The 12,798-nt window shown below is 39.2% G+C and overlaps 1 protein-coding gene across 2 annotated transcripts in view; it reads right to left on the reverse strand.

Annotated features, from left to right (window-relative positions):
• The window catches only part of LOC123311390 (netrin receptor UNC5C), a 191,263-nt gene that overhangs the window by 66,722 nt on the left and 111,743 nt on the right, over positions 1–12,798 (reverse strand). For both annotated transcript variants that reach the window (XM_044895293.1, XM_044895292.1), the window contains one exon: positions 276–554. In XM_044895293.1, the coding sequence (XP_044751228.1) occupies positions 276–554 (279 nt within the window). The remainder of the gene's footprint in view (positions 1–275; positions 555–12,798) is intronic.

Genomic DNA, 12,798 nt, shown 5'->3' on the forward strand with positions numbered 1-12,798 from the left:
GCGTTAATTGAAAGTTTTGAATAAATATAACATTTGTATGTAAATCTGAAGAGAGTGGGGTGCAAGTATCGTGGATTATTCTTCAGGTGCTTTCCCATGTTAAATATCAATCTAGGAAAGATGCAATCAAGTATTCTGATGACGATCATGAATCAAGAAGTAATTAATTTAAGAGATTAATCAGAGACACAAGCTTGAAAGTTGAGCATCCTATAGAAGTTTCAGAAGAACAGCAGTACATGTAGAATAATTCGTTTTCCATTTTTTCAACTCACCATAAACTGTTATTTGAGCTGGATTTGACAGTCTTTTGGCAGCTATATTTTCCGCCACGCAAGTATAATTCCCGGTATCCTGAGGCCTAGCTTGACTGATCAAGAGTTGCCCTTCACTGGATACCAACATGGTTGTGTCAGATTGTAAAGGTTGACCACCGCGTAACCAGTATATTCTTGGAGGTGGCATTCCCATTGGTGCGGCGCATCTCAGCTCCATCTGGTGTCCTATTTCCACCCTAGTCGAGACAGGATTCACTTCGAATTGCTTCTTCAAATCTGTAAAAAAAATCTGAATTCAGAAACAGAAACATTTCTTTTTCTATTGATCGGTAAATTCAGATAGATAAAAATGTTCAAAATATTGGAATTATTATGGAGTGTTATTCCTCATTTAAACCTCTGTTTCTGCTGTAAAATGGAGTAAGTGTTTTCCACAATGAAACTTCCCAACCCTAAATCGACCCTGTGTTATGGAGGATGCCTTAATCCAGTCCATTCTTCCAGTTTTACTAGCAGCATCCCCAACAGCATTCTCCTGCCTACCGCAGCTCGAATCTTCCGTTTCATTAACCGCGTTCTTGAGCAACTTTTGACTTTTAATAAAGAATGAATAATTCAATATCTGGGCGGCATGAATGTTCGCAATAATTTTTAATTGTGAGCGTTTTTCGCTTTATCGGTGGCTCTGACAATTACATTTGCATATATTGCGGGAATTATTTTTGTTCTCGAGTCTAATGAATTTTTTCATTCCCTTTTCTGAGATCTTGAACTTTACGAGGTGAGACTTTTCGATTATTACAGATGAAATGAACTCGAGTAGCGAATCCAAAACTCAATTAAAGGATTAGCAGCTCAAAAAATTTTCTTTATATTCATAAAGCGAAGTAGACATACTCTTCAACTGTATTCTGGAAAGAATACAGCCTGATTTGCACTCAGATTATCCACAAATCGATTAATTGAGCATTAAGGTAAGTTCGACTGATGATTTTTGGGCCAAGTATTTTACAATCCCATTGGCGTCCGTTTCTCAGACAAAATGAGGGCGGTCGTTGCAATCAACTTCCGAATAAAAACAAAACTACTGAAACACAGGGCAAATAATCATAGGCAGATGTTGAGTTCCGCGCAGATAACTCTGATTCACAATACAGTTCCCAGAAAGTTTATGTAACGAAGCGGACGCTGAGTTTTCCCTTCCAAGTTTCTTTATCTTGAGTTTCTCTCGACAAAAAGTGGGAAGTGAAAAAAGTTGTTAAAGTATCATCTCGATATTTCTCCGAATGAACCCTGCGAACGAAGGGGAACACCATCCCTCATCGGAAAGTGCTACGATTGAGGGATAAGATTTCAGTAATTGAAAGGAGATTGGGTTTATTGTGTATTTTGAATTCGACGATGCATTATTGTTAGAGTTTCCCCTAGTAATTGGCCAAAATCGGAAGTCAGTCCTCCAGTTTGCCGACAGTGATTTATTTCCGTTCTGTGCTGTTGGCGCAGGCAAATCAAAAGCAACACGCTTTCTTCATGATGAATGCAATCATTAAACCAATATTTAATCTGGTTACAGAAGCCAATAGATTTTCGTAGAATATAAAGCAACTCTTGATTCTCAAGAAAAAAATGAACCTGTCTTGTGTATTGCACAAGCACTGAAATATGATTTCATTTTCTGTTTGAAATACAATCATCAAAATTCCAGTGCACTGAAATGATAGCTTCCGCCCATGCAAACTTCTGAGTCTGTTGAGCACCACCCATGTGGGTACAAAATATCTCCATTAAATATTGATTTACGAACGTTGCTGTTGGTTACTGTACGAAATGATACTCCGAGCGAAAGAACAAAGAAAGGGTCATTTAATCAAATAGTTAATAATGGATGTTTTCATCAGTTTTCATCGCCGCAAGAAGTGAAAGGGAGACGAGCCAGCCAAAAAATGCCTTTCTATCCCTTGCAGCCCGCGTCCACACACTGTATAATTTATGGGGCACTCCAGAGAAGCCCCTGCGGCCCCATCAGTGCTCAAGTTTTGTAATGGTTTCTTAAATGATGCATTACTATGCCTTCGTTCATCTCTCTACTAGAGACCGGCGTAACTACCACGCTATTTTTGGGATTATTAAAATTTTAGCGCTATTCAACTGCTCGGTATTAAATTTAATTAATATCAACTGATGAGTACGATTCAGGATGGGGATGCCCAGGGCCGGACTGTAATTGGAATGTTCATTAATCGCTAGATACCTGCGATGCATTTTCACGTGGCTTTACGCTGCTTGTCTTTTTGCAGGTGATCAACAGGCAAGGACCTTCTTGGATAAATATTGATTTTTCAACAAGTTTTTGAAGAGCATCCCTCAAATATTCGGAAGAAATGAAATGGTATAGGTAATTCTGATGATATTTCTATTTGACCTTTTCATTTTTAACGTTTATTACTAAATCTCTCCATGTCTTTAAAGGTAATGGGTAGGTCGAAAAATGTAAAAAGGTGGAGTGAGATTTGCGTCTCTTATTTTGTTAATTGAGCTAATGCATCACAGAGTTTCGTATTAGGCAAAATTTCCCTGCAACAATGACCAATAAATAACACAAACTCGTAAAACTTTCATGCAAAAAACAGAAGGAGCAGACGGAAATCTGTGCGAAACTGCTGGAGATGAAGCTCTGTGTATGCTGTACGTACTCCTTAACATAACACCGCCATCTAACGAAAATACTCCGGGGAAATATTACGGAAGCATAAATTCAGGAAACGGTGTTTTATGTAAATTTGAATGTGCAGCTAGGAATTATCCTTTGGCTGAGAGAATGCGCACGAAGGAAAGAATGTTCCTCTGGTGATCCTTGAATATTAGGATATACTGCCATTGTTCTCCTACAACGCCCAGTACAGCCAAATCCTACTGTTTCTAGGTTCAACAGCTGAAGTTTTTATGCTCTCATATTCAGACCATGGTGAATAATGGAAATAGAAAAAGGTTTGATACCTTCAACATTTATTTATCATCAACGATGATATGAATTTTGTGCGTTATTTTCAACACACTCTGCGTATGAGGCTTATCCTTAAATAAGCGAAGGAAGCTTATAAATTTATTGAACGATCGAACAATGGTCTATTATGTCAAGCGAATTGATTCCTGCGTATGTAGAATATTGCAATTCTCAATCTTAGACTCTAAGGTACGGGGAATACTTCATGTCATTGTATGGAAATAGGTTTTATTTTTATTCTTTGTGGCATGATTCTTAAGAATAAGAATCATCTACATCAGAATCTATTCGAACATTCATTGGTCCATGGGTTTTTAAATAAGACTAGAATGACTTCAAGGGAGAGAACAAAGGTAATGAAGTTTAATTAAGAAGTTAATTCTTGGTATGACATGTCAGCGGCATTGCCAAAAGAAATGATATCTATATTCGTTCCAACAATAAATCTTTCGATGTGTGGACGGCCTCAGCTATATTTATCGTTTATAACTGTGCGACCGTGTTCAGGTAGCTAGCGAATGACTTCATGACAAGCCATATTTCAATGTATCCATGCATCTATTATTGTACCAGTTAGAGGCGAAAGTACGCTCGAGCTTTGGCCGAGCCGCTGAAAAATTCTATCTGGGCAAAACCACCGCATTTATTACGTTTTCAGGATCTCTATACCCGCAGATGTTCGAGTAACTTTTTCGATTTAACTTGCTTCTTCATTTTCATTTACAATTCAATCTGTGCATAATGATATATCCTGCTCCGTTGTTGCGATATCTACGTGCTTTTAGACTCCGGCTTTTGATTATGCCACCGAGATTGGGTTCCCAGGGATCCTCGAGAAAATTTTCTTTGTTTCATCAGCTACGCGCCACTCCGGGCTTATCTATCAAGAAGAATCACTTTGCGAAACACCGATTTCTCATTCGGGAGCGGATTCAGTTGCTGCGATGCGAAGAAAAACTCGCGTTTCAGATTCAAATACGAACACGCAGCAATTTTGAGAATATTTCAATAAGTTTTGGTCGGCAATCTTAAAAACGTCAAGTTAAGATGTGATTCCTTTTCAAAAAATAATGTGGGTCTTACATAGAAAATTTTTTGAGCAGCTTTTGCAGTTCAGGTACTAATGGCACCTGAAGAGCAATTTTTTTTCTTAGGAACAAGAAAAATTTTGGTGCTGTTCCCCTATAATGTCAGCCTTCTAGGTAACTTGAAGATAATTCCAGCCTTTACAGTTTACCTACGTGCTGATGATTTTATAGGCGCTCTTTTCTACCCCTTGTAATTAAAGCGGGACACCACCAATGATGAACCCATTATCATCAAATTCTCCTTGAAACAGGATGAGAGAAGGAGATCCCTGTGGAATTCATCTTAGTCTGGTTCATGTAGAAGCTGGATATTCAAGATCCCTAAAGGGATCTGAAATTATGGTCACATGAACGCTGCTCTTTCAGTTTCTTTCATTATTCTTTAACCTCTAACCAAAGCATATTGCACGAGCTTAGATTTGCAGTTACTTCCTGTCGAGCTTAGTTTTGGCGCTCCTTCTTACTTATTTGCAGTGGAGTTTTGCTTCTGCAATATAGGTTCGTCCACAGTTACTTCTGTTTTTTTTTATTCTCAAGTTTAAATTAAGAGAGGTTGACTCTGATTGTGTATTGTGTCTTGAATGCTATCTTAATTATATTTGCTATCAGTTCTTCTCATCTTCTCAGATTACATTTGAATGTATAATTCAGCAATGTTCATTAGAGATTACCGAAATTTTCCAACAATATTACATTTTATATTCAAAATAACCATCTAGCTCTCTGCCATTTCATGAGATTGATATTCGAACCAAATTGATCGAGCATAAAATAAGCTCTTCAAGTTCGATTACAGCTCGAGACTTCAAGGTGAATTGGATATTTTGACCAACTATCCACACACTCCGAGAACCTGTTTAAACCAACAGCCACCCATCTGACCTCCCTTTCAATCCCCTTCAAGCGGTCGGTCAACACATCTCCAGTAACCCTCGACTCTCAGGTGAACTGGGGTAGCAGGGTGGGTAACCCTGGAGACCTACCTACACGTGCAGGAATGCCAACGGAACGTAATTGGATGACGAGTCTTATTCTTAAGACGATATCGAATATCAGTTATTATCTTGGAGGCCCGTATCGTATTAAAGGAGTAATCAACTTACATATCAAAGTCGAGGTTTTAGGGCAGCGAAGGAATAATATCGTTCCTCAGATTATATGGGACTCGGGGGAATTAGAGTGGAATTTGACGATACACGTCGGGAAAATAATCGAGTTATGTAGGTTAGGAGATATTCGATATGTTCATTGGAACGTGTAAGTTCGAGGAATGTCAGCCGGGGGTATTTATATAATAGCATACAATCCTTTTGTTCATCGCCTTATTGATCGATCTTGTTCACATCGTTTCGAATGAAACGACCAGAATCTGAATGATAAACTCTTTGAAAACGCGAATATTCATTCGTGAACATGCATGAGTAATGATGATCTAACATTTTTAGCACGAACTGAAATGCGATCTGCTGATCACAAGTGATATTAATCTAGGTTTCCAAGATTCTTCGAGAATACCTACACATGAATTTTTTCATGACGAATTGTAAACTTATACATGATCTCACAACACTGTCATCTACTCCAGAGAAGCAGGAATAGGCCCCTCCTGATGATTCATTCAAAGGCATCAACTTTCCCGGAAATTTCGGGTTTCCACTCCTATTTCCCTTCGTCTCCTTCCTACTAGAAACTTTTGACTCATCCCGTAGCGTCATCAAATTGGCTAGGCGAATCTCCGGTTTCGAATGAGGGAAAGAATTAACGTTGGCTTGACGATTCTATTGTGCCGCATTCCCGGTTTTCCTGGGGTTCTAATCGTCTTCATATATCCATTTGTTAGTGCGTGTGATGTCTAATATGTTTGTGCTGGCAGAGGACGTCGGAAATTACTGGGATGATAGGGGAAGGATATGGTTTATAGCCACTGTGATCTTCAGATTCGCATCTTGCGCTATAACGATATTGTTTGCCGGAATGTGGGTTAGGTTCGAACCAAACTTGGTGGGCACAATACCGTAGTTTCAATCTATTAGATTATTTTGGATGATTTTTCTTCTGTCAGACAGGAGGCTCTATTTATCCAGTTTTACATCTTTATGCCCTTCCTTCCAAGAGAGTTTCTTGGGCTTGAACCATGCCTGTTTTTCAGCTCCATAGGGTTCGATCTGCATTGGTGTGAACAGGTCAATTTAATACCAAGAACAACGGTTTCGCAAGGATATCTTTATTGCAGGAATATTTTGGACCCTTCGTATTCTTGAACAGGCGAAGACCTGTTTTGGTTACAATTGGTTACTACCAAATCGCCAAATTGATACTGAGTCTCTTTTTTTTTGTGTAGCAGGGGGAAAATCTGCGAGACAGACGAACACACTCTCTCCTGAGGGTAAACAAGTGTGGGGATTCTCAACCTCCTGAGCTCGAGACCCACTAAAAACCCTAAACTGCTTCTTCATAGGTTTCGGACATTTTGCCTATTAACCAGTTGACTCTTATGGTTTCTGGACTCTCACACGAGCATTGTCGTGTTGATAGTTGTATGCTGCCTATATCTTTTATAGGTTAAGCTCTTCTGTTGTTACTTTTTAAATCTTTAACTGATCTCTCGGTCTTTGGTGGTAGGTTCTTGACCTTCTGTAACTGGTTCCCATTCCAAGTCCTTGTAGATTTGTTTGTTCCTTACAAATCAGGGTACATCCATCGCCATTCTAAGGAGTTTATTATCAGTGGCCTGCATTCTCTTGATGTGGGTCTTGGCTGCGAAGCCCCATGCCGCCATGAATCTCTCTCTGGTCATTCTGGCTTGTTATACCTTGCCAATGGGTTCATAGACCTGCGCAAGACAAGGTTTCTAGTCCCTTTTTCTATCTGAAAGGTAGAAAGTTGTTCTCCGATGGGACCTAGAGAACGTTCTTCTGAGTCATGGTGACAAACTAATTGCTTTTGTCACCAAAAGGTTATGGCCCCAGTGAGACTTCGTAGTTTCGTCACAATCTATCGAAAATGCTGCTTGCTGCTTGGCTGCGAAGCCCCATGCCGCCATGAATCTCTCTCTGGTCATTCTGGCTTGTACCTTCCCAATGAGTTCATAGACCCGCGCCAGTCAAGGTTTCTAGTTCCTTTTTCTACCTGAAAGGTAGAAAGTTATTCTCCGATGGGGCCTAGAGAACGTTCTTCTGAGTCATGGTGACAAACTCGATGTCTAATTGCTTTTGTCACCAAAAGGTTATGGCCCCAGTGAGACTTCGTAGTTTCGTCACAATCTATCGAAAATGCTGCTTGTTTTTCAAACAAATCACCCTGAAATGGAGAATGAACAACACACACGAGAGGTCAGGCCGTTCGAAAATTGAAAAATCGCCCAATCTTGCAGCAACTGCGATCTTGGCATGCCGTGATAAACTGCTCCCACTTGATAGATAAACCGGCGGAAGGGTTGCCAGATTCGTTTCAATAAATCCTGTCGGTATATATCATGATGTACTCCCGTTTATCAAGAGAAAGCTTTTAGCGCGTTTTGTAGCGTAATTGCATATAAAGTGGACAAAGCATTACTCGATAACCGAGCTACGAGGCGTCTGCGATTAATGGCAACCAGGCAGCCAGCGGTGAGGGGGATACCGCCTATTCAGGCCCGATCAGGATTTGTCACGAGGCATTGTTTCTCGACCACGCTGTATCTACTGCACGGCCGGGCAGAATGGCGAGGAGCAAATTGGTTCGGGGGAGTTTCTGCGAGAGGATAAGGAGAAATATATGAGGGTTTTGGGCTGGGGGATTCGTGAAAGGATTTGTTTGGAGGTGCAGATGACATAGGTCGTATTGGGGTTTTCAATTTCGATCTTCAACTGTGCCATGACTTTCAGTTCTTGTGGATGTCAAAATATTGAAGAGATTAATCTAGAAAAATGTTTCACTCGTTCAGCTAAGGAATAGTAGTAATGCTGCCTTACAGAAACTAAGCCAAATTAACACTTCAGGATCATACATGATTAAGACATAGTTACACAGTATTGCAGCATATCATTAGGGGTCTGCTGAATGTAAAAAGACTGGACCAATCACTGACCATTTCGTGGATGAAGATGGAAGGATGGAACACTACTCTTTAGGTGAAGGAGTGGAGTAGTAATCACGAAAAATTGGAAGTTAGAGCTTGGGATTATGGTGCATCGAACCACTGCTGCTGAAGCAGTGTACCAGCATCCAATTGTAAATCAATTCCGAGGTTCTTAGAGCCAGGGAAAGAATTAGTAAAAATTTCAACGCCAAACACTTGCAAAATGCGGGTTTCTAATGGAGGAGAAAGTATTCCTCTCTCTTATTCTGCTCGTGAAAATACTGCTAAACGTACAAAAAAAGAAACATAATAAATAGCCTCCTTGGTGTCGTTATCGCATTATTCACAGATCACATGTTTCTTGGCGCCACAGGAATTTGTAGAATATGCATTTATGCATTATTTGCCGTACCGTTCATTAATTTCGGGATCAAATTGTCAGCGGTTGCAAATGATGAACAATTCCAGCGTTTTGATGGAGCGTCTGCATCCGTCTTTCTTGCTCGGTTGGTCCCGACTGGGAAACAGCCGAATGCCGTCCATCACCCGACAGACCGTATTTCCTCGTGATGCTCTGGGTAGAATCGTTCGAATTCTCGTGGCTCTGAGGATATTGGGGAGCTATGAGGACCTGCTCCCTGGGTAGACGGAATTTGTAGCCGAATTTACGTTTTTGAACTACTGAAACGTCAGGAAGTATATTTTCAACGAAAAAAAGGCTGCAAGTGTTCTTCTCCTCAGGAATATATTCTCAATCTCAATCATAATATGTACCTACTAATGCCCGTTTTCATCGACATTTTAAAGCCAGGCTTGACATGAGCGAGATTTTTGAAATCGAGTTTTTGTGCTAGGATGGAAGCCTAGGCATCGCTGATTATATAACCCGAAATACCAATTGGATCAGACGAATATAACAGGAGATATCGCAGATTGAAATTTGCGATTTTAAAAAAATGCTATTTCGAAGATGAAAATCGAAACGAAGGGAATCAGGCTCTCGAAATTGCTCGCAATGGATTCAGCGTGTTCGAAAACCTATATTTCCATACCAAAATTTCAAATATCTGGCACTGTTTCGGAGCAAATAATTTTTTTTGTTTTTCCACTTTTCATTTTCGAGTTGACTTCGAACAGCTCTCTAGAGTGCAATTCTCTATTGAATCATCAACTGTTTGGTTCCCTAGAATCTTCAAAACAAATATTATGCGCTCCATATCCTAGAACAGTAGTAGAATATCCTGATTTTTAGACAGAGTGGCAAAAAGGTGATTTTAGGGGGGTCTAACCCCTTGCTCATTTTTGACCAAAAAATCGAGATTTTCGAAATCGAGTTTTTGTGCTAGGGTGGAAGCCTAGGCAACGCTGATTATATAATCGGAAATCCCAATCGTATCAGACGAATATAACAGGAGATATCGCAGATTGAAAAATTGCAATTTTTGAAAAATGCCATTTTCAAGATGAAAATCGAAACAAAGGGAGATAGGCTTTCGAAATTGCTCGCAATGGATGGAGCGTGTTCGAAAACCTATATTTCCATACCAAAATCTCAAATATCTGGCACTGTTTCGGAGAAAATAATTTCTTTTGTTTTTCCACTTTTCATTTTCGAGTTGACTTCGAACAGCTCTCTAGAGTGCAATTCTCTATTGAATCATCAACTGTTTGGTTTCCTAGAATCTTCAAAACAGATATTATGCGCTCCATATCGTAGAACAGTAGTAGAATATCCTGATTTTTAGACAGAGTAGCAAAAAGGTGATTTTAGGGGGGTCTAACCCCTTGCTCATTTTTGACCAAAAAAATCGAGATTTTCGAAATCGAGTTTTTGTGCTAGGGTGGAAGCCTAGGCAACGCTGATTATATAATCGGAAATCCCAATCGTATCAGACGAATATAACAGGAGATATCGCAGATTGAAAAATTGCAATTTTTTAAAAATGCCATTTTCAAGATGAAAATCTAAACGAAGGGAGATAGGCTTTCGAAATTGCCCGCAATGGATGGAGCGTGTTCGAAAACCTATATTTCCATACAAAAATCTCAAATATCTGGCACTGTTTCGGAGAAAATAATTTCTTTTGTTTTTCCACTTTTCATTTTCGAGTTGACTTCGAACAGCTCTCTAGAGTGCAATTCTCTATTGAATCATCAACTGTTTGGTTTCCTAGAATCTTCAAAACAAATATTATGCGCTCCATATCGTAGAACAGTAGTAGAATATCCTGATTTTTAGACAGAGTAGCAAAAAGGTGATTTTAGGGGGGTCTAACCCCTTGCTCATTTTTGACCAAAAAAATCGAGATTTTCGAAATCGAGTTTTTGTGCTAGGGTGGAAGCCTAGGCAACGCTGATTATATAATCGGAAATCCCAATCGTATCAGACGAATATAACAGGAGATATCGCAGATTGAAAAATTGCAATTTTTGAAAAATGCCATTTTCAAGATGAAAATCGAAACAAAGGGAGATAGGCTTTCGAAATTGCTCGCAATGGATGGAGCGTGTTCGAAAACCTATATTTCCATACCAAAATCTCAAATATCTGGCACTGTTTCGGAGAAAATAATTTCTTTTGTTTTTCCACTTTTCATTTTCGAGTTGACTTCGAACAGCTCTCTAGAGTGCAATTCTCTATTGAATCATCAACTGTTTGGTTTCCTAGAATCTTCAAAACAGATATTATGCGCTCCATATCGTAGAACAGTAGTAGAATATCCTGATTTTTAGACAGAGTAGCAAAAAGGTGATTTTAGGGGGGTCTAACCCCTTGCTCATTTTTGACCAAAAAAATCGAGATTTTCGAAATCGAGTTTTTGTGCTAGGGTGGAAGCCTAGGCAACGCTGATTATATAATCGGAAATCCCAATCGTATCAGACGAATATAACAGGAGATATCGCAGATTGAAAAATTGCAATTTTTTAAAAATGCCATTTTCAAGATGAAAATCTAAACGAAGGGAGATAGGCTTTCGAAATTGCCCGCAATGGATGGAGCGTGTTCGAAAACCTATATTTCCATACCAAAATCTCAAATATCTGGCACTGTTTCGGAGAAAATAATTTCTTTTGTTTTTCCACTTTTCATTTTCGAGTTGACTTCGAACAGCTCTCTAGAGTGCAATTCTCTATTGAATCATCAACTGTTTGGTTTCCTAGAATCTTCAAAACAAATATTATGCGCTCCATATCGTAGAACAGTAGTAGAATATCCTGATTTTTAGACAGAGTAGCAAAAAGGTGATTTTAGGGGGGTCTAACCCCTTGCTCATTTTTGACCAAAAAAATCGAGATTTTCGAAATCGAGTTTTTGTGCTAGGGTGGAAGCCTAGGCAACGCTGATTATATAATCGGAAATCCCAATCGTATCAGACGAATATAACAGGAGATATCGCAGATTGAAAAATTGCAATTTTTGAAAAATGCCATTTTCAAGATGAAAATCTAAACGAAGGGAGATAGGCTTTCGAAATTGCTCGCAATGGATGGAGCGTGTTCGAAAACCTATATTTCCATACCAAAATCTCAAATATCTGGCACTGTTTCGGAGAAAATAATTTCTTTTGTTTTTCCACTTTTCATTTTCGAGTTGACTTCGAACAGCTCTCTAGAGTGCAATTCTCTATTGAATCATCAACTGTTTGGTTTCCTAGAATCTTCAAAACAAATATTATGCGCTCCATATCGTAGAACAGTAGTAGAATATCCTGATTTTTAGACAGAGTAGCAAAAAGGTGATTTTAGGGGGGTCTAACCCCTTGCTCATTTTTGACCAAAAAAATCGAGATTTTCGAAATCGAGTTTTTGTGCTAGGGTGGAAGCCTAGGCAACGCTGATTATATAATCGGAAATCCCAATCGTATCAGACGAATATAACAGGAGATATCGCAGATTGAAAAATTGCAATTTTTGAAAAATGCCATTTTCAAGATGAAAATCTAAACGAAGGGAGATAGGCTTTCGAAATTGCCCGCAATGGATGGAGCGTGTTCGAAAACCTATATTTCCATACCAAAATCTCAAATATCTGGCACTGTTTCGGAGAAAATAATTTCTTTTGTTTTTCCACTTTTCATTTTCGAGTTGACTTCGAACAGCTCTCTAGAGTGCAATTCTCTATTGAATCATCAACTGTTTGGTTTCCTAGAATCTTCAAAACAAATATTATGCGCTCCATATCGTAGAACAGTAGTAGAATATCCTGATTTTTAGACAGAGTAGCAAAAAGGTGATTTTAGGGGGGTCTAACCCCTTGCTCATTTTTGACCAAAAAAATCGAGATTTTCGAAATCGAGTTTTTGTGCTAGGGTGGAAGCCTAGGCAACGCTGATTATATAATCGGAAATCCCAATCGTATCAGACGAA

Source organism: Coccinella septempunctata, chromosome 4 (assembly GCF_907165205.1).
Source record: "Coccinella septempunctata chromosome 4, icCocSept1.1, whole genome shotgun sequence".
Lineage (NCBI taxonomy): Eukaryota > Metazoa > Arthropoda > Insecta > Coleoptera > Coccinellidae > Coccinella > Coccinella septempunctata.